This window comes from Neopelma chrysocephalum, unplaced genomic scaffold (genome assembly GCF_003984885.1).
Source record: "Neopelma chrysocephalum unplaced genomic scaffold, ASM398488v2 Primary Assembly neopelma1_98, whole genome shotgun sequence".
In the NCBI taxonomy this organism is placed as follows: domain Eukaryota; kingdom Metazoa; phylum Chordata; class Aves; order Passeriformes; family Pipridae; genus Neopelma; species Neopelma chrysocephalum.
Genome location: NW_020897761.1, coordinates 1,344,069 through 1,368,934, shown reverse-complemented (window position 1 = coordinate 1,368,934; position 24,866 = coordinate 1,344,069). Strand labels below are relative to the sequence as shown.

The 24,866-nt window shown below is 46.7% G+C and overlaps 1 protein-coding gene across 9 annotated transcripts in view; it reads right to left on the bottom strand.

Annotated features, from left to right (window-relative positions):
• Positions 1–24,866, bottom strand: part of RASAL2 (RAS protein activator like 2) — a 190,092-nt gene that overhangs the window by 13,756 nt on the left and 151,470 nt on the right. For 7 of the 9 annotated variants that reach the window (XM_027694580.1, XM_027694578.1, XM_027694574.1 and 4 more), the window contains 10 exons: positions 23,794–23,903; positions 15,117–15,270; positions 13,455–13,553; positions 12,102–12,656; positions 10,183–10,327; positions 7,468–7,612; positions 6,352–6,588; positions 5,414–5,615; positions 2,885–3,084; positions 750–1,611 (listed from right to left, as the gene is read on the bottom strand). In XM_027694580.1, the coding sequence (XP_027550381.1) occupies positions 750–1,611; positions 2,885–3,084; positions 5,414–5,615; positions 6,352–6,588; positions 7,468–7,612; positions 10,183–10,327; positions 12,102–12,656; positions 13,455–13,553; positions 15,117–15,270; positions 23,794–23,903 (2,709 nt within the window). The remainder of the gene's footprint in view (positions 1–749; positions 1,612–2,884; positions 3,085–5,413; positions 5,616–6,351; positions 6,589–7,467; positions 7,613–10,182; positions 10,328–12,101; positions 12,657–13,454; positions 13,554–15,116; positions 15,271–23,793; positions 23,904–24,866) is intronic. The other 2 variants (XM_027694576.1, XM_027694577.1) reach the window with 1 other exon arrangement.

Below are 24,866 nucleotides of genomic sequence, written 5' to 3'. Positions count from 1 at the left end.
CACAACAGGATTATCATTATTTCTTTTAAAAATGGTAAAGGAATGTTGGCTTTTTGACAGGAAACCCTTGATTTAGAGTTGCCTATGAACAACTGATAAAACGCGTTAGGAGCTGGTAGATATAAGCACTCCTTTCCAGAAAATATCTGCATTATTCATAGTTTGGGATGATTAATGAAAAAACAGCACTTATTTGAGGACCAGCAAGAGATTGTTTCATCATGGTGAAATATGGATTTCTCCACACTTTAGACAACCGTGCTTATTTGTTACTTTGGCAGCAGTTTATTCCGTGTTGTTTTATCTTTGTTCATTTCCCTGTTTTGAGGCAGCTCTGCTTTTAAATTAGCACCACAGGGCAAACTCAGTCTCACGTGGCAATCTGAACTTCCATTCGGAACAAAGCTGCTCCTGTTTTGGTTTTTTTGGGTTTTTTTTTTTTTGGTTTTTTTTTTTGTCTTTTAATTCAGGGAATGTTTCCAGTTCTGTTTCTTTCAGCAGGCTTGCTGCTACCTTAGTAAATGGAAAGCAGTTCTTTTTGAATGTAGTACAAAAGCACCCCAGAGTAAGAGATAAGCTGGCTTGCCAAGCTTGTGATGGTGACAAGCATGACTAGTCCTTACACTTGCCACTGGCTTAAGTGCTGCTGCTCTTGATTCAGCCCAACTCCAAGGTCAGGAGGCTTTGCAGCTCAAGGAGCAGTGAGCTGAACCCCCAAGCAGAGAGGCCTGGAGACAGGCTTTCCTTACCTGCTGCGTCTGCTGCCGCTGAATCGCCCGCACCTTGGGGACGGGGCTTTCCCTGGAGGAGGAGGACTGGTGCCGGGAGCGGTTCCCGTTCTGGATGGGCTCGGTGCCCATGGCCCCCGACGCCCCGGACATGCTGCCCGTGCTGCGCAGGGAAGGGCTGTGCGTCAGGGTGTGCAGCGTTTTGGCCCTGGTGCCCAGCACGGTTTGGTCCATTTTGCGGATCTGGGCCTGGCTGCTGCTGTTCTGCCGGGGCAGCACCACCGGGACGTGCTTGTCCGCGCCCGCGGGGCGCCGGGACGAGTCCTCGCTCTGCGAGCTGCGCTTGGCAGAGTCCTCCAGGCTGCTGTTGCTGCGCCCGCTGGGCTTGAAGTCCTCGCTGTTGCTGCGGCTCCGGGAGCTGGCAGTGCTCAGGTTCTCCGGGCTGGAGTCCACAGAGGCCTTGGCCATCGGCGGGCTCGGGTTGTTGAGCTGGTAAACCGGGTTCTGGAATGAGAGAGGCCGGAGGCTGCCCTGTTGGTTCCATGCCGGGTGCAGAGGCCTCCGAACCTGGGGAGCGCTCTGGGGGGTGCTCTGAGTGTCCCACAGCTGTTTGATGTTGGCCACCTGGGTGACGGAGAGCTGGCTGCCGGCCAGGCGCAAAGGCACGTCGTGCATCATGGAACCGGAGTCGCCGTGGGTCGTGTGAGGGTCCTGGAGGTCCATGAGGGAGATGCTACGTCCGTTGGGCAAGACACTTACCTTCTCATCCTTATCCGAGCATGTCATGCTCTGGGTGGATGCCTGCTGAACCAGCAGTAAGGTCTTGCCCCTAAAATGTCCATCTACATTTTCCTGGGTTGGAGACTTCAGTCTATTTATGTCCCTGTGGAGTGGAAAGGAATTTGGTTAATTTTTGAGCAGCCAAGACCCCAAGAGATCTGTCCCAGAGAAGTCCTTCTACCTCATTTAACCTCCCCCCACTGAAAGCTTCAAGGAACCAGACTTCCTTTTATGAGCATTTTGTGTGCAAGTCAGAACACACTCTTCTTTAATTACAGCTTATCTTGGAGAATTGTGCTTGATTCAAGAAGTGCTTCATCTTTATTTTCTTTTCAGAGGTGAAATCCAAACCATTCCCACCAAGTCCTCCCCCCTTAGCCCCTTCTGCCTCCAGCAGACATCAGATCCCCTTTTAACCCTTTGCCAGCACTATGTAACGAGTGGAAATGGCCTCAAGATGTGCCAGGGAAGGTTTAAATTGGGTATTAGGTAAAATTTCTTCACCCAAAGGGTTGTCAAGCCCTGGCACAGGCTGCCCAGGGTGGTGGTGGAGTCACCACCCCCGGAGAGATTTAAAAGGCGTGTAGATGTGGCACTTGGAGACATTGTTTACTGGTGGCCTTGGCAGTGCTGGGTTAGCAGCTGAACTTGATAATCTAAGAGGGCTTTTCCAACCTTAATGATTCTATGACTCCATGTATTATGGAGGTCTGAAAATTCAGCAGGAGTTGTGTCAAGGCTCCTGTAGATCTGGATGTAAGCTCAGAGGGCAGAGAATTCCACATGACAAAACTGGCCCCCGTACCTGACAGCATAAAAATTACTCTGAGACCGCAGCAGCCGAGCTCTTTGGCAGTTCTGCCGTGTCACAGCTCCAGATTAACAGCTGTTACAGTAGGAGAAATGCTGCACTAAACACAGCAGGGACTAGTTTTGCTGTTCCACAAGAAATAAGTTCCACCTACAGCTCAGTTTTTCCATCAGCAGTAAATAAGCAGCCCGATGGCCAGAAGGAAACACAATGGCTGACTGTGCATCTGGACACCCAGGCTGGCAGTAAATCCTAAAATTGGTTTGAGCAGCTTAAGTCACTGACTCCCAGAGATGTGGTTGAGTCCTGGGCAAGTCCAAAGCTTCAGGTCCCCAGTGCCACCTTGTGCACATCTTACTGGGAGCGTGTATTCCCCCGAGAGAGGCCCAAGCTCCCCGTTCCACAGTGGGGCTGGGCAGCCAGTTCAGGTGACGAAGCACTCGACTCTTAGAAACACAGAGCCATAGAATGGTTGAAAGGGGACCTTGAAGATCATCTTGTTCCAACTCTTCACAGGTTTAACAACCCCCCACACACCTGCCCTCGAGCCCTGGCTGGGACATACCCATCGGTGGGGTCCTCGGTTATCTTCTGAAGTCCCGAGGAGAGACTTCCCGTGACGTTTGGACTGGAGCTGTGCTCAGTGAAACGCTTCAGCTGCTGCTGCGTGGGTGTGGGGTTGGTCATGGATTTTGTGATATCCGCAAGAATACGAGGAAGGGGTCCCAGTTTTGCCACGGTTGCCTGTAGGAAGGAATTTTCACCCTAATTGGATACAAGCACCGCGACATCCGCCGGGGTTTTGATTTTTGGTACCGGTGCACAGAGGCGGAGGGATGGAGGTGGAAGGAAGGAGGGTGGGTGGTTGTGTGCGGGTGTGCCAGGATCGGAATGCAGTGTGTTATGGAGCAGCGCAACGACGGCGATCAGATGGATGGAGGAGACGAAACGGGGTGCAGCAGACATTGAGGAAAGAAAAGGAAATAGAAAAGAAATTAGGATTGACCCCCCAAAAATAAAAATCATGCTCAATAAAACAAAACTATCGCCATTCCAATGCAAAACTATCATGCAAAGCACGCTAAGTCCAGGGTGGGTGAGGTCAAAGTGAAAACTACGGCATCTGCTCGTTGAAGGGCATTCAAAGGCTACAGATCCAGCCAGTGTGGGGAACTTTCCAGGCAGAGGGTGTTGTGTGGTAAAGGAAATGCATGCCAACAGACAAGGGGATGCAGCATTCCAGGGGATCATGAGAGGATCACAGGGGTTGAGGGTGATGGGGAAAGGGGAGGTTTTCATCTCATAAGCCTTTCACTTTTGGCATCCTGCACCGACGCCTTCTCCTGGCGCACCGTTATCAACAACGAAGCCATTCTTCCCTACCTACACGTGAAAAATAACTGCATGAGAGCACCAAAGATCCTCATCCCAATATCATCCCACCAGCATGGGATTAAATGTGTGGCTGCAGTTACAGGTTAGCTCAGTGCTGGCCAGGCCTGGGGTGAGAGCAGCTGGCCTTCAGCAAGGAAGGCTGCTCCTCCACGCTCTGGCTTTCTCACCCCTTTGGGCCATTGCTGGAATATCAGCTACGGGGCATCTCCAGGCTCTTGGGACTGCAGGAAGAAGGTGAAGGTGCTGCAGGTTTATACAAAAAGTAAAACTCTGCTACAAAACCAATGTCCTTCTCAAAGATACCCTTATTTTCCTGTAAGCAGGTATTCAGTTGGGCTCCACAGAGAGGTCTCTTTACAGACACTTCTGTGGCTATTAAAATCGCTGAGGTGACTTCTCTCATCATTTCCCAGTCACTCCCTACAGTAAAGCTGTATTGCATGTAACTTTACCCCTCAGTTCTCTTTTTAGCAAACCCCTATACCAGCTCCCAAGGGCCTGCTAGGATAGTTCCATATGTCTAACTTATGGAAAGGGCTGTGTAGATCCATACATTTGGAATGTACACTGTGTGCACGTACAAGGGAAATGGAAAAACAAGATCACAACTTGTTATCAAACTAAGATTAATACACAGTCTTTTTGAGTCAAGGACATTTCAATTTACTCTGATACAAGCAGCTCAGTTTTTTGTTTTCTCTTTTAAATAATGTACTGTGAGAGAACAGATACCCAACAAATAACTATTTTGGCAAACCTTAATGCAGTAAAAATATTGAGTGCATTGCCATTCACCTCACCTCTCCAGTTCCAAAAGAAAGAATAATATAAATGGAATATGGACAAAATAATGCATCTCTAAAAGTTGAAATATGTAACAGTTCCAAGCACTTGGAAAAAAAAAAAAGGACTCACAGCTCAGCTTTTCTGAGCCTTACCAACTACCTTTGCTATCAAGGTGTTAACGATTTTGGATCCTGAAAGCCACATAGCTGAGGAAGAGCAAAGTCCTGCCTTTCCCCCTTCTGCAGCTAAATGGAAGCAGTGTTTATTGTTGGTGGTGAATGTTGGGATCAGAACAGAACCTGGACACTGTACCTGGACCTCAGCACAACCCCCAGCAGAAAGCATCTTGCTTTGTTACAGGATGACACTCGGGAGTGCATCCAGGTTTTCACATGGCACCCTCCTGTATGCCAAAATCAAAGACTACGGAAATGAGACCATCTCAGCAGGCTTTGGATCAGGTCCTTGATGAGAACAGTTCTGCAGGGCCAACACATTCCTCCATCAGAGCAGGGGGAGGGCCTGGTGCCCAGCAGAGCACCTCCCTCAGCACCAACAGGGCACTGCAGCATCGCCATTGTCTCTGTCCAAACACCTCCCTTTTTTCCAGCTCGCTTATGAGAAAGGACTGGCTGCTCAGGGAATTCCAGGTGTACTTTTAAGCGCTGCCTTCACCACCTGACCTTCCTAAAGGCTCCACAAAGTGTTTGCAGTGCTGCCAAAGCCCAACCACTTCACACGTCCTGCTCCAGGCCTTGATCCGAAACCGCGGAAGGAACGGTTGTGAAATACCCCCCCAAACATTCCCCTCCAAAGCTGCTGCCTTCAGCTGCTCCCTTGATATTTCCTAGTGTTTACTGTTGCTACGATACCATCCCTAGATCCACCCTCCCAGGCCTCCAAAGGGCTTTACCTTATCAAGCTGGGACACAACCTCCCACAGGAGGGAATGCAGCACCGAGAGCTCTCTGCCCAGGTCGATGTAGCCGTCGTATCCAGGCATATTGGAGATGGTGTCCGGGTTAGAGAGCTCCCTCAGGAAACGCTGCATTCCTCCCCACTCGTGCTCCAAAAATTCATTCATGAAGGCCATGTACTCTTCTTTGATACCAAACCTGCAGGGAAGGGAGGTGGGGGGGGAAACTCAGTCAATAACCTCCACATAAAATACAGAGTACAAGTGCTTGCAGACAGTTTACCTAAACACTTAACTTTAGACCTGCCTTTCTGAAGATTTGGAGTCTTTAAAAAAAAAAAAAAGATTTCAAAATCTGGAGATTTTGACTCCAAAATCTGGAGATGTTGAAAATCTGAAGATTTTGAAGCCTTGGAGGAAAAAACCCACATGGACAATTTCTGTTTTCTTGGACTTATTTAAATACTACTGATTCACTGTTCATATTACAATCAAGGGCTCAACACATCTCTTCCCTCTCTCTCCCCCACAAGACAGTCTTTCTCTCCTTCCCTTCTCTTCATCTGCTCCCCTGTAAGAGATGTGCCATGCCCTTTGTATTGTTCAGCTGGGAATTGTGGAGTAAAATCATCATCCTGGGTGGGAACAGGCTTCTTTCCTTTTGAAATAGCATAAACACTGACATGCTAATGCACGACTCTTCTTGGTTTTATATCATGTCCCCTCCATAGAACTCAACACAGCTCCAATCTGCATGTGAAAAGGAGAATTTATCTGAGGTGGCTCAAGGGGAACAGTGTTCACACCTAAGTGAGGAGTTTCCTTCTTTTCTAAACTGGCTTTGATGTACCAGAGAATCAGCTGGCTGTGAGCACGACTAGGAACGAGGGCTCTGCTCGCACCCCACGGATTTCAGGTTCACTGCCACCACCTACTTGGCAAAATTGGCGAGGTTCTGGATGACTTTAGCAATGAGGGTGAGCGTGCGGGAGGTCTGGTCGTCAGGGTACTCCTGCATGAGGTTGAAGAGGCTGGGGGACATGATGGCAGGGCACAGGAAGCGGAGGAAGAGAGAGGCACTGATCAGGCGTTCGCTGATGTCCTGCTTGCCCCTGTTCAGGCACTGCTGCTTCCAGGATGCAAAGACCTCCTTCAGCTCACGAGGGAACACGCTGAAAGACAAGAAACCAGGAAATAAAATCGCGCTGGCAATGAGATGCAAGAAGTTGAACTGGTGATCAGTCACCTGCAATAATTATCTGTGAGAAAACATCATCAGCTCTTTTTTCCACCTCCCCTTTTTCTCTCTCTAGGCTAGGTAATGTCATTAGGCATCTATTCATAGATCCCCATTTAATCTGGTGATACTTAAGTAGTCTTTAAAGCATCCCTTGTTCATACGAGTTAAGTGAAGCCATTTCCAGACATGCTGATTTGCAAGCTAAGAACTACTTAGCCATTGCTACCCTGGAGCAGACAGGGTGGTGGAGTATTGAAAACAAACTGAACTTATCTCCATAACTGACAGTTTTACCTCGCTTGTTAAGCTCTCAATACTGTGCATGTGCTTCATTGTGAAGCAGAAAGGCCCCTCTTCTTTCACTGCTCCTCAGAAACAGAGACTAAAAGAAATCTCTCTGCAGATGCTTCCTCCCTGTGATTTCCTGTTTAATTCCACACACCTGAAGCGCCTAAAAGCTTTCTGTACACATCAAAACTTGCAGCTTTTTATGCCAAGTTCAAGCTGGGCTGCTTTCTTCTCATTTTATTCCCTCCTTATCCAGTTACACTCAGTACGTGTTCCCTTGGCAGAGGATTTGGGCAGAAGCTCCTGTGGGTATGGTGTGTGGGCTGGGACCCTTCAACCTGGGCACAAATTCCACCTGCAACGTGGTGCCACACGTAGGAAGGTGGAGGGGAGGAAGAGAAGGGAGGCTGGGAAGATGGATGGGTCTGTGCTCTTTCCCTGAACCACTGCTGTTCTCTCACTGTCAGGGGAGGAACAGGCACCCTCTGAGCAAACAGGGAGAAGGGGAGGGAAGATGCCTTACCAGTAGGAGTTGATAATCTTGCAGAAGACCAGCTCACAGCACATTTTCAGGTTGCACTGATGATCTGCTAATTCACTCTGGGAACACCTGCTGGGATCCGCTTCACAGTTTTCATCTGACTCGTACACAGCCTTGATAAACTCCCCTGGAAAAAGGGAAGACGATGAGAAACAGGGGTAGATACAGGAAAAGCCTACTTGACACACCTTTAAATCCTGATTATGTCTTCCCTTGGCAACTGCCTGTCCTGCTGCCAGTGTCTGCAGTACAGCCTCCAGACACCAGATGTTGGGGACATGACTCCTCCCAGCCTTGTCCAAGCAGGGCACAGCCAGTGCTCCAATGCTTCAGCCTCCTGTGCCCTCACTGTCCCCAAGCACAGGTGCAAAAACAGGATGGCTTTGCTTGGCAACCCTGCAGACACTTCACTTATGGCCTAAAGAGGAGGATCTGACTTTGTATTCAAACTGTGTTATCAACCATAAAATCATCCACAGTCTCAGAAATGAAGCTCTGTGTTATTTGTCTTCATAATTTCCCCAGGAAACGCACTTGGCAATGATATTTATTTATATTATTTCTAAATATGCAATTTTTTCTAATTTTAAAAAGTGTCACCGTGCTCTTGAATAAGAGTAATACCTGAGTCCTAGCTAGATGCTGCTAATTTTCACAACCTCTTATATCAGCACCTTACAGCATTTTTATAGCCTGCATCTTTCAAGCTCCCTGGCATTTCTGTCACCCTCCCCTTACGGCATCACAGCAGAAGCTGCACACATACAAACCAGATGAAGTTGCCTTTGTCTGACATACTGGAATGAACTGCTCACTAGTTTCCCTCTTTTATATGCAGGCACACCAAGTGGTTTTCAAACTTGGTGTTCACTAGGAAAAACTCTTTATTCATTGATTCAATGATTCAACGTCTTTCATCTCCTCTGATGATCTCGCTGGCTCCAAGCAAATGCCACAAGGCTTGTTTGTGCAAAAGGGGTTTGTTTTCAGCCTTTGTTTTCCTTAAACACCTCCCACCCCTCCCCAAATCTCAACTCAGCAGTCTTGTGGCAAGCAAAGTAGGCAGCACATTTTTTTTTTTTTTTTCTGTGATGGGGTCCAAAAAATTTCAGGCTAAAGGCACTTAGATCACCTCTTTGCAAAACTCCTGGCATCACTTTTGTTGAGCCAATTCTGTTTTAACTGTTGTTTACTGGATAGTATTTTTCTTCCTTAAACACATTTGATACTTACTCATAGTGGCCCACAAGACCCTGCCTTAATCATATATAATATGTCCTTACAGACGTGTTACAACTCTAACACCAAGTGTGGTGTCATTAATCCTTTCACAGAACATGGCAGCTGAGCAAAATGACATTTAGAACTTGATAAAGAATTAGATGGGGATATTGTCATGAGCAATGTTGCCCCGAGATACAGACAGGCTGGACGACCTTAGGGGGATGTTTCCATCTCTCCTGTCTATGATTTACCATCTTATCACTCGGTGCTAAATGATGTATTAGAAGTCATTAATGTTAAAATATTTTTATGCAATTACTGCACATTAAGGAGCCTGCAGTCAGATATAATGGAGTGGTCCCACAGCTGATGGCTCAGCCTGCTGGGAAGCACAGCACAAAGTACCACGCTGCTCGTTTCCCCGTACCAGGCAAGAGCCTACGACTGCCACTTATGCTCAGTGGTTCCACCCAGGAGAGTAAGAGCACCAGAACAGGCTCATTACGCTTCAGAAATGGCCAAACTGGATATAATCACAGACCTGACTATGCTGACCCTTGGAGCACTAATTTAGCCAGCTATCTCCTTGATGCCTTGCCAGCGTCTGGGATTGCTGAGGACAAGCGAGACTGCTGGGAAAGCAAGCTGCTTGGCTTTTTTTTTTTTGTTTTATCTTGGTTTTTTTTGAAAGGATGTGGTGTGGGACTTGGCTTTGGCCTGATCTTGTTTCCCTTGTATCAATTTCCAAAGCTTTCCTCATCCCAGAAACAGCAGGGGGATGGGTGGCTCCTTGTGCAATTGTGGATAACGAAGATTGTGCAGAGTTGGTAAAAGCTGACTGCAGGGTTTGTCTGGGAAAGAGTGTGCTACTGCTGCATTTGTGTGGACAGGAATTCCCAAGGCAGTGCCTTATGACTTGAGCAGAACCTTTTGGTGGAAGTGGGACAATAATACAATTATCAGAATCCACCCCAGCACATAATTGTGGACATTAAGACCCTGTGGGGGGAACAGAGTAGGAGATCCCAGGTTGGCCAGGCAGTTTTAATGAGGCAGTGAATAAAGAGCACTTGGGATAAACACAGGCAGGAGGCTCCCCTGACAGGATACATCTTGATCTCCTGCCCTGGGATGCTCAGCAGCCCTGCAGCCTCACTCCCTGGCCTTGTTTCTCTAAGGACTGTCTTTCAAAATCCCTTTTTTAAGCCTGTTTGTTTATCAGATGGAACAATCACCATTGCCCACAAAGAAACTGCAGTGTTATACCTTTTCATCACATTAGAGAAAAACTACCCAGAAAGATATAACGTGGTAACACAAGCTTTAAGAGGGACTCAGCTACAACAAATCAAGCCTGCCTTGCCTTGGGTGCTACTCCTGCAGGCACCAAAGAGGATCCTCCTCCATCTGGGGGAAGAGCATTGAGAGCAAGACAAGAGTGTATTTTGCTGTCTGGATACCAGACTTTCTTACCCAGTGCATCCTGAAGGTACTTCTGCCCTACCAACTTGAGGTACTCCTCAATGGCTTTGGTAGCAAGCGTGTTCTCCCTGAAGATCAAGACATCGTGTTCCCCACAACGATCCACCTCAGCCATCACCAAATCCGTCAAGAAGTCCTGAAGGAAAAGGTCAGATGGCAAAGGTTACTTTAACCAGACTCAGTCGTGCCAGGCTAACTGCAGAAGCCCAGAAGGAAGGATAAACAGAGGAGCCAGAGGATTACTGAAAATAATTGCTCAGCCTGGGACAAAGGGTGCAGCTGACACATGACATAAGGACCAAGGAAATAGCTACAGCTCCTCTTGGGTTTATTATACTTATAAAATGATACAGATCACAAATTATAAAAGGAGAAGCAAAAATCTCTAAAAGCAAATGTTTGTAGCCAAGCTTGTGTTTCAGTTTAGCTCCTGAACAGAACCCCTCACCAGTTTGTTTATCTGTGGCTTTGTCTGCTGAAAGAAACTGCGCTATATTTATATTTTTATACAGATTATTCCATACAAAGTTGGACTTAAAAGTCCAGGTTAGAAGTGAGGCACAAGTTCTTACAGCTTGTGAAATTTAAATACGAGGAATGGCAGAATAAATTAAATTCACAAAACCACAAAAGTAGTTCAGGATCTGGGGAAAAAGAAATTATCATCCTTGCTGTGGATCTATATGACTTAACTTGAATTGTATTCGATTGCCCAGGCAGGAACTATCAGCAAGCCTTGATACAGAGAATAACCTCTTGATATAAGGTCTAATTCTACAGTAATACTTATTTCCTGAAGTGATAACTTTGTGTGAGTCAAGGACATTTAGTACTCCTGGTTTTCAATCCATTATTGCTGTTTCTTTTCAACAAAATCCGAGAGAATTCTTTTCACCTGGTGCCAATTGGGAACATCCAGCTGCATCCCCATCAGCAACTGGAAATGTACCTTCTTGGGAGCTTTAGATTATGGCAGCCTGAGCCACTCGGTGCTTCCCGTAAACAGAGGTTCAAACCTTCTCACACCAGGAATGCAAAGTTATAACAGCTGGAACTGCAGGAATCCAGAGCCTGTTTTCCAGCAGGATTTCAATACAATCCCAGCTACCAGCTTCTCTCAGACAACTTGTTAAGGAATGAGCTCCCATCACACACTGTCACAGAGCACCAGCCTTCCTGAGACGTACGTCAAGGGGTATGTGATTATGCAAACAGAAAAGGACCTTTTTGGAACAGTTAAATGAGGCTGTCCCTTGGATGTTGCTTATGGCCATCCTTCCACATCTCTGTCCCTCTGACTTGTGCTTGGTTGGGCTTAACTTGCTCTAACTGGCTTCACTGCAAGGAGTTGAATTCAGTTCACACACCCAGCCGGAGGCAGCACCCAGATAAATCAATGTCCCTTAATGCTGCTCAGAATTTCCCAGGACCTGCAGGATAACTCTCCCACAGTCCATTTGAAGGAATCAGCGTGCACCCAGAAGTCCTAGCAACATCCTTGGGGCAGGTGGGATCACCACTAACCCAGTATAGATTCTCCATGTGGCTGTTCAAACGCCGGCCAAATCGATGCCGGCATCGATTCGCTGACTCAGCGCTGACTCAGCGCTGGCACCCGCTGCTCGTTGTATCACAGACTTATTGTATCACAGATTCTATTTGTAAAATTCTCCAGTTTACCAATCTCTTGCTTATTTATCTCTTAACCTGATTTTAGAAATGCAGGAAAGGTTCCTGAACATTCAAGTACAGGGCCTAATTTTTAGAATAACATTAAGTTCTGAACTCTTCACGCTACGCTTTTTACACAGCATCTTCTGCTGTTGCCTGTGGCCATGGGCTCCCCAGTTTCCACCTGAAATCACCCATCAGCAGCCAGAGTCACCCCAACAGCAGTCACCTGTGCTTACCTTTGCTCTCCCCGTGCTCTGAAGAATGTGCACCAAGGCACAAGCCATCTCCTCCTTGTTCTTGACGCTGATCACAGGTTCCAGCACGGAGCACAGCAGGGAGTAGTTGCTGGTAACGTACTCCCCAAACTCTTTGTATTGCTCCATGGGCAAGATGGTGATGGTCTGGTAACGGGACTTGATCCGAATGGAAGGCCCCCCTGACTTGCCCTTGTTGGCTGTAGGTGTGCTCACGGGGTACCATTTCTCCACAAACTGGCGACCGGTCACGCTGGCCGTGGGGATGTTGACCAGCCCTATGTAATTGTTCTTGTCCTTTTTCTTTTTCTTCTCCACGTCCTTGTAGATGTGAACTGTGATGCTCTGAACGTGTGGGAGGGTGTAGAACTCAAAGTGCTCCCCCCAGAAGATGTTGTCTGCTTTTGCTTTGCTGGTGGTGCGGGCAAAGAGAGTGTCATCAAGGCACAGCTCGCAGAAGTATTTCTTCTTGGGGGTCAGGTCCTTGGCCTCAATGATCCAGAGGCGCAGCACGTTCTCAGCTCGACGGCAATTGTCCTGTGCAGAAGAAAGAGCTCAGTTCTGATCCCAAATCCCCAAAAGTTTTGTCTTCTAAAGCAGCAGCAAAGGGCTGCCTTTTGTGTCCAAGGTAAGGACAGTGTCAGAATTCAGAATCAGACTGTCTGATCCAGGGAGAGTCAGAATCTCTAGAAAAACTGGACATTTTTTAAAACAGAGGCAAAGGGATGTCTTTTGTATGTCAAGGGCGGGGACTAGAACATTTTTCTTCTTCAAAAGCTGTACTTGAAATACCTTAGAAAACAAACACTCAGCACAAGAGCCCCTCATAAGCTGCTGGCCTGGTGTGGCACACTGCCTTGTTTACTCTTGTGAGTAACTCCCAGAGCACTGTTTGCCTGTCCCTGGAAGGCGGGATGCCAGCTATGCAGTGACTTATCAGATTCCCCTTCACTCTCCAGCTCCAATTACTTTTATTTTTGTGGGGTTTTTTTGCTTGTTTTTTTTTTGTTTTGTTTTGTTTTCCCTCCCCTACAGTAAAACACGACCCTTAGGAAGCTCTTGCCCCACGCTCGGGGGCACGGCACTAGAAATCCAGCGCGCAGGATCCCGGGCGGGCCCCGGGGCAGGGATGGGGCGTGTGTTTACTCGTTAAAGGTTTGACCCACTGCACTCCCTGGAATAGCACACGGCGGCTTCAGGCACACGGATGAGCCGACGGCTCCCCAGACTAAATTAATTGAGGATGCATCTGTGGGAAGCCCTGGTACACCGGACTAAAATCCAATCATACCACCTCCATTCCCCCACTAATCTCATTTCCGCAGTTTCTATTACCTTCATCGGCTGCGATATTCGGCGTATGTTTTCCATCCACCAGTCCCTCTCTGCTGCAGAGCAACAACTGAAGCATTTACTGCCCTTGGAGTAGGTTACCTGCAACCAGTAAATGACAGGCTGAGTTCAGGCAAGCCTGGGAGACATGCAAGAGGCTGCAAAAAGCAAGGAAGGAGATAAGCAATGCTCGAGTAACAAAGTAAATAAGAAAAAGGCAGGTAAACAGCACAGCAGCCTGAAAGGGAGAGAGGTTAAAAGGCCCACAAAATGCAGAGAGCAAAGAAACCCTCTGAATTTATATAAAACTAAACAAACATATGAGGAGCAGCAGAGGCTCCTCTTAAAAGACTTTTAAACAAAGCTTTAATCAACCAGTTAATTTATGTTTTTTTAAACACTTGTTAATCGATCCATAGCTATTAAAGCTTGCTGTTTTTCCTGTTAAGGCCCAAAGGCAGATGACTCGGTTACCAAGAGTGTAAAGACAGGCAGAACGAACAATGCATTAATATAAGGCAAAACACACTGGCAACCATGACTTCAGTAAATAAAAAAATATTTCCAAGGGCCCACACAGGCAGCAACAGTCTTAAAACAAACTGAGGGAGTTGTGCTCTGCTGCAGCCATGACACTCACTGCCATACACAGCCCTGCTTTCCCTCAGGAGGGAACCACCTCAGTTTCTTGCACTGTTACGTGGCCTGACAAGCCTCATTTACTCTTTCCATTCATTTGTGCACACAATTACAAAGCAGTTTGAGGCTGCAGCGTCAGAGCTAAGCTGTTGCCAGTATTTTCCACCCAGCTCCCCAAACCTAAGCAAGCTGCAAAGTGCTTCCAACCAGAAGAATGAGGCCGAAGCAAACAGGAACAGTTCCTGGATACATCCCGAGGGAGCAGAGCTTGATATGCTGGTTTACTGCCAGAATTTTCCAGGCTGTAAACAGATCTTTGTTCCAGAAGTTTAGACCCATCTGACTAATCCTGCAGAAGACAGAGCCACCCGGCCCTGCCACGGCAGGTGACGATGGCTCAGCTGCATCCAAACACACACATGACTCTGTGTGACAATCCCTGCTGGAGTTGTGAGGGGAGGACTGTGCTCACACACACGGCCTGTTCCCGGAGCAGAGCTCGGAGCCACGGCCTGCAGCCTCTGCTGAAACAGCAAAAGGATCTTTGGATCCTGCTCCACAGCGCAAGGGACACGTCCGTGCTCACTGAAGCTTCTCCTCTGGCAGCCGGAGAACGGGCTGAGATAATGGAAGGGGGCTCTGACTGGAAAGTCCATTTCTCAGTTACAGTAAATTTTCTAAATTTAATTTTAGGTGAATTTGGACGTGAACACGCAGCTTATGCCCATACTATTGCAGGTTCATTGCATTGCATGTATCAACCGGACATCTGCATGCAAACCACACACGCTCAGGTATTTACCGAATTAAAGAGATTTTTCAATTAGGAGACCTGGTAATTGAAGAAGATTCCTCTCTGTTGAGTGATTGATGCCATTAGCCTCAAGGACTTTAAAATCACGTGCTGGTTCAACAGCCCCCACCCAAAACTCAGCACGGCAGCCAATCTGTTTTCCTGTTCCCAAGTCCCAGAGCAGTGATCTCCGAGGGCTCCGGGAGACCGAGAGCTGCGTGTTTGGAGCTCACCTCAAAGCAGAAGTCTCGTCCAAGGATGCTGCTGTGGAGTGGTTTGACATAAACTGCTTCTTCTGCCGCAAAATCCAGAGTCTCTATGGTGTTGGCGTGGTTCAGTAAAGACTCATGGGAACGGGACTCCTTCAGCTTGGGCAGCTCACGTGGTCTGCAGGACAAGAAGGAAAGGAAACATCACAATTACCAAAAGAGCTGGCAAGATCCCAGACAAAGCTGCAGCTTGTTGGTGCTTATTCAGAACAACTTCTGCAATTAGTCTGCAAACCTTATGAAAATAACATTAGGCCAGTAACCCCAGACTCCCAAAGGAATATCCAGCTACACATGCCTGGGAAGTCCATTCCCACTGACCTAGAAATTGTAGCTGCCGAGCTGCCAGTGAAGGAAAAACAGCAAAACAAAAAGTTCAGAACTTAACTGCTGAAATTTAAAGAAAACCCATAGATAGCTTTGAACATATTATTGAAAATATTTGTTACTAGCTAGTGTAGTGGAAAAATATTGTGTATTAGCAGCAAAAAGCACATGGACCCCTAAATCTGTAACCAGTGCAGAATGAGAGCAGATGACCCCCCACAATACACTTGATTTTTAACAAACAAAGCCTTTACACGAAAGTCAAAAACGCAAATTCCTTCCCACTTCATAATTTTAAAGTCAGTCACCTCCATTCCTCAGGCTTCTTCCAGTTTGAACAATTTCCCATTTTCTGGATACATCCATTCTCTTTTAACTTCTCCTCACTAACACACATGGCTTCTCCTTTTCAGTCAACTGTCCTGTAAACCCCTGAGCTCTACCAGAGCTGGCATCTCCCAAATTCACAGCACCTTTTTATCAAGGCAGCCTTCTCTTTGTCCCCACCAGTTCTTGAATATTTCTCAAAGACATATCCCTCCTTCCACCATGCCACAGCTTTTGGCAACCAACAGCAGCATTAGAAAACATGTTCTAACACTTTCTGTTCTCTCCCAGTTTGATTTAATGCAACATTTGTGCATAGTAGGGAGCTCTGCTGTCACACAGCACTGCAAAACGTGCCCATTTATAGGTGACATGGTTCCATCTCTGCTCCTTCTGACTCCAAACTGACACCTGGACTAGCAGCTCCTGCTGTAAAGTTATATAATGCTTGAGGCACAACTTGCATCTCAAGGTAAACGCCATGTACAGACACATCTTATTTTTCCTGGGAAAAATTCCTGGCTGGAATTCAGTCAAAGCCTTCAGAGCTGACCAACAAGCAGGAAGAGAACAGAGTCCCAGCTTAGCAGAAAAGGAGCTGTTTGCCTGGCAGGTCTAGATTTTGTAAAGATATTGAAGTCCCTATGTTCAGTGATCCCTGAGAGCATGTCCATAATGTAGCTGCCCATCCAGCAAGTGTGACTGAGCACAAGGAACAGATGTGAAAGGAAAGAGGCATCAGCTCTCTACACATCATGCAGAGAAAGGTGGTGCTCCTGTGTCCATCCTCAGAGTATTTCCTCTTTTTTTTTCCTAAGTAGTTTTTGTATACTTCCTTTAAAAATCTTATACAAAAAACCCAACTCATATTCTGTTTCCTTTGCAAAATCAAAATTCTCCTACCTGTGAGGAACTCCATAGGGAAATAGAGGAAAAAATTCCAAGCATTTGAAAAAGGCTTCTTAACAAAACCTTGGGTACCACAAAGGGTACAGGCAATGCAGCAAGCAGAGCTCCCCTGACTGCTCTTTTGTCCAGAATGAAACGCTGAAGGTATTCGAGCAGATTCACACGCGATAAGATTTATTACACAGTAAGGGAGAACTTTGTTCCCTTTTAATATATTGAATGACCTAAGTGCAGCCAGCAAAACCCTTTGATGGGAGGAATATTCCAAAGACACTGATTTCAGATGCAAAGCAGCAGCCCTGGTACGAGGCTGTGCTTTGTTCTAACAGGTTCCAGCAGCAGCTGAACCAACGCAAACCGAAAACCTCAGCCATGTATAATTGAGCACTCGCTGCAGTCAAGGTAGGGCAAGTCTAAAATAAACACACCACAATACACCACTTTAATGCCATCTCTGCAAAATCCTCTCTAATTTCTCCTCTCAAGAAAGCACTGCTGAGGTCACTTGGCTTCTGTCCCTGCCCCAAACTCTCAGCGATTCCAGTCCTTGTGAAGCGCTTGGGTGCTGAGCGCCTGCAGCCAGCTCCTGGTTGAGGAAGGAAAGCACGGAGAGGTCACACAGAGGGGGAAGAGGAGGGAGAGATAAATAATTACCAAAGAAAGGAGAAAGAAAAACAGATTTTGCAAATCTCAGTTCAGTGGAGGCTGCACTTGGAGCAAGACAAGGCAAGCAGACCTACACGAAACAACTGCACAGCCACCCAGCAGTGCATCCCCAAATCATTGCGGTGCCACATGCCACGGCCCTTCCCTGCAAACTTCCTTCTCTGGGCTACATCTCAGACAAGAAATCCCGCCGGGGGAGGAAGAAAGGCACAAGACAAATCCAAGAGGAGCTCTTCCTCAAGCCTCAGGTTATGGATTTCAGATGAACATCCTGCCAGGCAGAGAGGCTGGGGCCAGGAGAGCAGCCAGCGAAGAAAGCTCTCTCCTCGGCGGCTGCGCTCCCACCGGCCCTGCACGGAGAGGCTCCCAGGTCCATGTTGCCATGACACAGCCTCCCCTAAGGAGATTAGGGGGGGCCGGCAGCCTGGAGAGGCAGCAGGCAAGGGGAGGCCTCTCTGCAGACGTGGCAAAGGTGACCTTTCCAGAGAGGGAAGTTCCCTCCTCCTCGTCCTTTCCTATGAATTTGATGAGATCCGGTCATTAAAGCCAGAGGGAGAGAGCGAGTCATCTGCCAAGAAAGCCTCCAAACAGCCTCTGGGGACAGGGCAGGGGCAAGGGCAGGTACACACAGTGACTGCACTCCATGTCTCCACATCCCATCCTGCAAGTTACACCTTGTAGTAGCATCTCTTCCGCTCCATCGCTCCCCTGACTAGTCAGCTGTGAGCAGCTGGGTTTGTTGCAGAGCAGCTGGAGCACTGGTAGTTTTGTTGACTCAGGGTCCCTGTTCCTACGATCCCTTGAAGTTACTGTATTTAAAACAGCTCAATAAACTGATTAAGTGGCTGGAATTGGCACTGTATCTCCCACAAACATCAGAGGCAACAGTCGTAAAGCTGTTGGTTAGATGCAACCACATGCATTTACAAACACAAGTACATGCATTTGTAAGCACCACAGTATAGATTTCATCTATTGATAGATCTGCAAAGCAGATCATTGACTTGTGCCTAAATCAGCAGCATCCCAATCGATTTAGGCAATAATTATACAGAAGTAATAGTTCTCTGCAGCTTTAAAGCCTCATCTGATATGCTGAAGCAGTAACAAGGAAAGAAAATTGCTTGCTGGCTTCCTTTTGGCATAGATGCCACGAATTTATTTCCCAATGTCCAGCAAAGGGGCTGGATTAACAGGGTCCTTCCTGTATTAGGTAGGAAGCTACTGGTAAAATGGGTATTGCTCAGTCTCTGTCAGGAGAGAGGTAATCCCAGGGAAGCAGATTACTGTAAACAGGAAGATCACACATGCAAAAGGTGGGGGAAGGGTTGTTTGTACAAATCTGTTTCTGTTAAACAGCTCCATTAACAACACAAATCCTGTTTTAAATTACATTTAACCTCCCGTGGTCAACTTTTTATCCTGCTGCTTTTTCTATCTACAACAGAGGTTGTAAAGGAACTACATGGGCATGCAGAGCAAACAGTTACCAAAGCACCAAATAATTCTTACACAGGTATTCTCCATAATTTCTTTCCAATAGGAAAAATAGGTGGACGAGGAGCACGTCAGGGAACATTTTAAACTTCTCACCTCTTTTCACATGTTTTGGGGTACTGGTCTTCAGAGCTGCATAATTTCTTTCTAAATCAGAGCCCAGACAATGCCCCAAACCACTGACCTGTGACTGCTACTGGAAAAAGAGTTCTCCAACCATCCCATCTTGCTGGCCCAGCCCCTAGCTGACCCTCTCTCCTTGCACACCATAATTCAGTAATTTTCCACAACAGGAAGATCTCAGTTGTAAGCTGGGAACTAGGAACCTCTGGCTTTCAGTGGCCACCCATGGCACACAGCAGCCTATTAGCCAACTTCTATTATATTCCACTGTCTATAAGGCATGTAGGATAAAGGGTTAAAATACCAATTGCTCTGGTTATGAAGCTCTCCTGCTGGTTTTGACCTATTTAAAAGCCAACCTACAAGGCACAAAAGACTTCCAATTACTGAGCTTACCAGGGAGAGCACTACATTGCTTGGAAAGCAAGCCTGTGGACATCAATAATCCAAAAGATAAAAAAAATAACCATTTAAAAATGAACTTTCTTTTACCAAACTGGCGTGAAAGGAAAGAACTCAGCCCAGGCACCCAACTACAGCCAAGCCTCCACCCGGCCTTGCACGACGCCGTACGTCCGCACGCTCCAAGTAATTCCAGCATGATCCCTGTGTGTTCAGAGAGTCTCCCCAAGATCAGAAAGGCAAATTCAATACTTAGCCACTCTGCCAAGTCACAGGAGAGAGAGCCTGGGCTGTGATGCAGTGGGCTTTCCGCTGCCATTCCAGTTCCCAGCCCTGCCAAGTGGGACCGTACCTTCCTCAGCATCACCTTTGCTCTGCCAGGGCTGCAGCATCAGGTTTCCCTGTCCAAGCCTTCATTTTGTAGGCACCACACCCCGCTTCGTTTTCCAACTGCCAATTAGCTGAACATCCTATTACCTGGTCAACAATTCTACAAGTCTAACCAGTTTCATTTTTTTTTTTTTTTTCAAAAATCAGAAACTTAGGGTAACTTATTTAGCTGCAAGTTCTACTCAGGTGAGATTAGGCTTTTTCTGAGCCTATCGTTTCAGTCTTCCACTGGGATTCTGGTTTTTTTCTGCCAAGGTCCTACCCAAAGCCTCATTGTTTGAATCCTGGATTTGCAAAGCCCTTCCCTGCCTGTCCACTCTCCCTGTGGATCACAGCTTGTCTAACAGAAATTCACACTGAATTTCACAGCAGGACAGTTCTCCCCACTCCTCTGTCAGCTGGTCTCTGCTATTAATGTTTCCAATTGGTTTGTTTTGATGGACCAGAGATGCTCAATTGATTCACTTTCATTTCACTGCTAAACTATAGGTGAATGCTACGCAGAGGAGCCCAGGCCTTGCACAAAAGCATCAGTCATTAAGAAATATGTTTTTATTAAGGGGTCAAGGCACGCCAGCACCAAGGGGAAGGTTTGTGACAGACACCGGGATCTTGTTCAGTTTTCACTGAAAACCAAAGAACTGTGTGAGGATTGAAAAAAGCTTGGCTGAAAGAACTATGTCCACCAAATCAGGAGAGAGGCGTCTCTCCGGAAACAAACCACTCCTCCCCTTTCCCCATCCTCCAGCGTGCTGATAGCAACAGATAGAGTGAATGAATGCAAGCTCAGAGTGAGTCAAGCCTTAATAACGCATTGTGTAACACAGATTTCTATCCTGCCATCTAAGTCAGGGTGAAAATCCCCCACCCTTTTTCAAAAACCGGCATTAAATTAGCACGAACCCGAAAAACCCAGCAAGTTTTGCCTCTGCTACTTACACGACCTGGGCTATTTTCTTCTCACTGCAAAGACACAGGGAGGGAGGAGCGAGAACTTACCGAAAGTAGAAGAAGCTGCTGCTTGAGGAGTGGTACCGTTTCACCATGAACCCCAGAGCCATGGTTACCTGCTGCCCTGCAACCCGCCGGGGCCCATTCCGAGCCAGCCCGCGGCGGATCCTGCGCTCCGCACGGACCCTGCGCCACGACTGTCTCGTAATGCCATGAAATGACTTTCAGCAAAGCAGGAGGATTCCCACGTGGCACTAAATCCCAACAGGGCAAAACCCTCCCAGCTGTCTGCGGGGCTTTACTGCAGTCGCCGAGACCATATGCAGCCAGTCCCAACCATCTTCGCTCCCTCACAGTAAACAAAACTGTTGGTGCTCTTGGAAATACTCTCAAATTCCTGGCCGCAAACTGAAAATATTAATTTGGTCTCTCCTTTTAAATGTAATTTTCATTAAGTCTTTTCTTGTGCCCTTTTTTACATGTTTTATATATTAATGACACTCATTAATATGTAACAAACTCATTAGCATGTCACGAATTAATAATGACAAACATTAAAGATGAACATGCGAGTTGCAGAGCTCAAAGGATGCAGCAGGAAACAGAGTGGAAAAGCTGGGAAAGATGCTGCGGTGACACGGTGCCAGGTCACCTCATGGAGAGAGCTCTTGGCAACCTGGTGATTTGCTGTGCTGGCCACACACCTGAAGAGCCTCATCCACACCTGCCGTGGGTCACAACCCAGCAGAGCCTGAGCCTTTCCACGTTAGGGCCTTGTAAAGACAAGATACACATTTTCAAGTACAACAGACCACCCAGCAAACAACCTGAACCCCAGTAACAGAAGGGATGTGAATTCCAGACCGAGAGGCTGTGGATTTCTATAGGACACCTGGATGCTGATCCACGTTTCTGGAGGGGCACCACAGCTCTCTCCACTCCCCCCATCCACTAACCCAGGCACACTGAAATAGAGTTAAAAGCCAGAAAACAGAGGTTGGCCAATAGCTTTCTGCTGAAACAGAAAATCTGATTACGAAAAATCTGCAACTCATCTCCATCACTGCTCCCTGCAGCATTCCTGGCTCCTTCCTATTTTGAATCAGCTCTGAACAGACAGCATCCATCCTCTGTTCCCATTCACCATGGCATGCAGTGTTACAGTATCCCAAATCTTGAGGTACACCGGATAAATAATCTTCCTTACTCCAGAATTTTAGAGATATTTATCTATAAACATCTCCACTTTCTTAGCAGGACCCAAAGATCTCAAAAGCACGAGAAAGCAATATGACAGTAGCCTCTATTTCCTTCTAATCCTTGCAGGGTTTTAATTTATAAAGCTGTATAATACTTTCTTTGAAGGCAGGGCTCTTGTATTTGTCAGAACAGGAAACGAGAAATACTATCAGTCAAGCTGGCCCTAAAAACCTGTGTAACACCATGACATCACCTAGAACCACCTGCTTAAAATGGGAAAGGGCTGACTCACCAGGGTAGGACAGGAAAGTTTTCGCTGCAACAGATCAAGACTCATACAGAACACAGGGAGAACAGAAGGTGAGAGAGTGGCAACTCCTTCTCACAAATTTAGAGTCAGCTGCTATGTTCAGTAATGCCACCATGTGACAAAGCACCTGGATTTTATGCTTTGCAGGCCATCAGAGAAAATCCACGTTTCATTCAAGTCTATTTGATAATTTGTGCCAACACCAGCAGGGAGTACAAGGGGACAGGGAGTAGATCTATTTTTAAAGAGACTTTGCTGTGTGTAACATCATGCCTTAAACCAAAGTTGTAGGAATTAATTATAGCTACATTTGTTGGCTTTCCCAGAATGACAGCACTTCCTTGACAGTGCAGAAGCAAGTATCCAGTACAAGTACCAAGTTCAGGAAGGACAACCAGATTATTTATGGCATATTTATTACAAAAATTCAAGCAAAGCTGGTTACAAACAACGGTAAAAATAACAGGTACACGCTGCAACACCCTGAAAATAGAGATTTATAAGAAAACTTGACTTAAAGCAGACTGGGTGGACATTACCATGACTACAGGAGCAAGGCCATCCCCATGGACAGTCACAGGTGGGAAGCAGCAGGGTTTGCTGTAACTCCTGACATTAACAGACCTCCAACATCCCCAGCTTTGCTATCTCCCTGATGTTATGGTGCTGCCTTTCTGATGGAGAAGACAGTACCATTGATTGAAGCAGCACAGCATGACAGATACAACTAATGAATTCAGCTCTGCTAAAGGAGAAGGGAAAAGGCACTAAACAATGTAAAAATCACAGAAGCCTGGTGTGGCCTCCAGTACGGGGCAACCTGTTTTTCACTCAATCTAGTTCTCCTGCTGGGCTACTGTGGAATGTAACACAGAGTAATGGTTAATAAAAACAATCAAGAAACTTTACAAATAGTTAGGAAACACCATGTGTAAGAGCTTTTGCTTGCCTCGTATACAATCCATTCCCAGCCTGAATCACCAGCCAAAAACTAAACAAGGATATACCAAATGAAGCACTAAAAGGGTCAGAAATTACTGAGTCTTCCAGTTTTCTCAAAAACAGACCGTCTGTTCATTGTAGTAACACTGCAATAATTAAAATACCAGCACTGCAATCATTAGCAAGGATCCTTGGTGTGCCTGAACTGCACTGTGAATCTCGGGGCTCTGCCAGCACTGGTGGAACCGACCTGCTCACACCAACACAATTCCTCATCTCAGCCACAGCACTGCCTGCAGCAAGGCAAATTTCTGTAAAGCTGATCAATCCCATGGCTTTGTATCGTGGAATTGGAAGTCTGCAGCTTATTTGAGACAGATGCAGCAAAAGGTATTGGAGTACATCTGCTGAACCCGAACTTATCGACAGCTGTTCAGAGCAGTAAAGTTTGCAGTCCTGTATCAGCAGTACATTGTGCACTAAACTCGTAACTTGTGTCAGTCCACAAACCACCCATCTGCCAGCTGCACAATAAACCCCTTCCTTGCTCTCCTCCGGGGAGTGCTCACACGTGCTGTGTGAGGCGCTGAACCTTACCTGTCCTCGGAATTGTTGGGAGATGGGAGACGGAAACTTATGTTCCTGTCCAACTTGGACTGGCTCTTTGTCCTCTTGATGGATCCTTTCAGGCGTTTACTGAAGAAGCCCTAAAATGAGAAGTTGCAGAAGTGAGGCGGGGAAACCGATGCCGGTAATAAATCAATCCCTGCACTGCCCCCGAGCCCAAAGGCAGCGGCGATTCCCGGTGATGCCCATTACAGAACAGCCTGCTCTGGGATTCCTCTGAGCAGGATTGTCAGTGACAGTTCCAGGATGTGATAGCTTCCAATTGCAATAATTAGCACTGCTCACATTACGAGGGCACTTCAATGAATTCCAACTATTATACAAGAGAAACCCTACGATTATCACTCAATAAGGAGTATTCTTCATTATATTTGTTCCTACTTCCCCTTTACATGCCATGTTTTTAATTCCTGGTAAGCTTAAGAGTACAGATGTCTTTTACTATGAGCTTCTACTGTGCCTGCAATTGCACTTAGGTTTTCCCTTTTAATTTAGACATTGTACATTAAATCTTACAGTAATTTGAAGTTTCAATAGTCTCACTTGCCAGAATTGAAATTTTCAAGATTTCACACACCAGTGACTTCAGATATCAATTATGATATTGGTATGAAGGAAAGCTCAACTCGGAAATCTACTTAGGATCTAAAAATAAACTAAATCTTCAAGAAATCTGTCTTCAAAATACAACTGTTCACCGAACAATTGCAGCCCAAAGCCATGTTAGTTGGAGGGAGCCTCTGGGGATCATCTCCTGCTCAGTGGGGGTGTAATACCAACACTAGGTCAGACTAACTCTGACTTGGTCTAGCTAAGTCTGGAAAACCTGTGGAGACAGAGGAAACAAAGGAAGGGCAGTCTGTTTTCTGCATCTGAAGGCAGGGCTGCATTTAAGGCTGCCCTTCAACCTCTGGGGCTTGCCAGCCAGCAGGCTCCTCAGGGGGGAAAGCTGCTATCTTCTCCTGATACAGTGGAAAAGGCATCACATCTAAATACTGGGAAAAAACCAAGAACCCACCCCACAAATGTACCTAGCGTGCTGG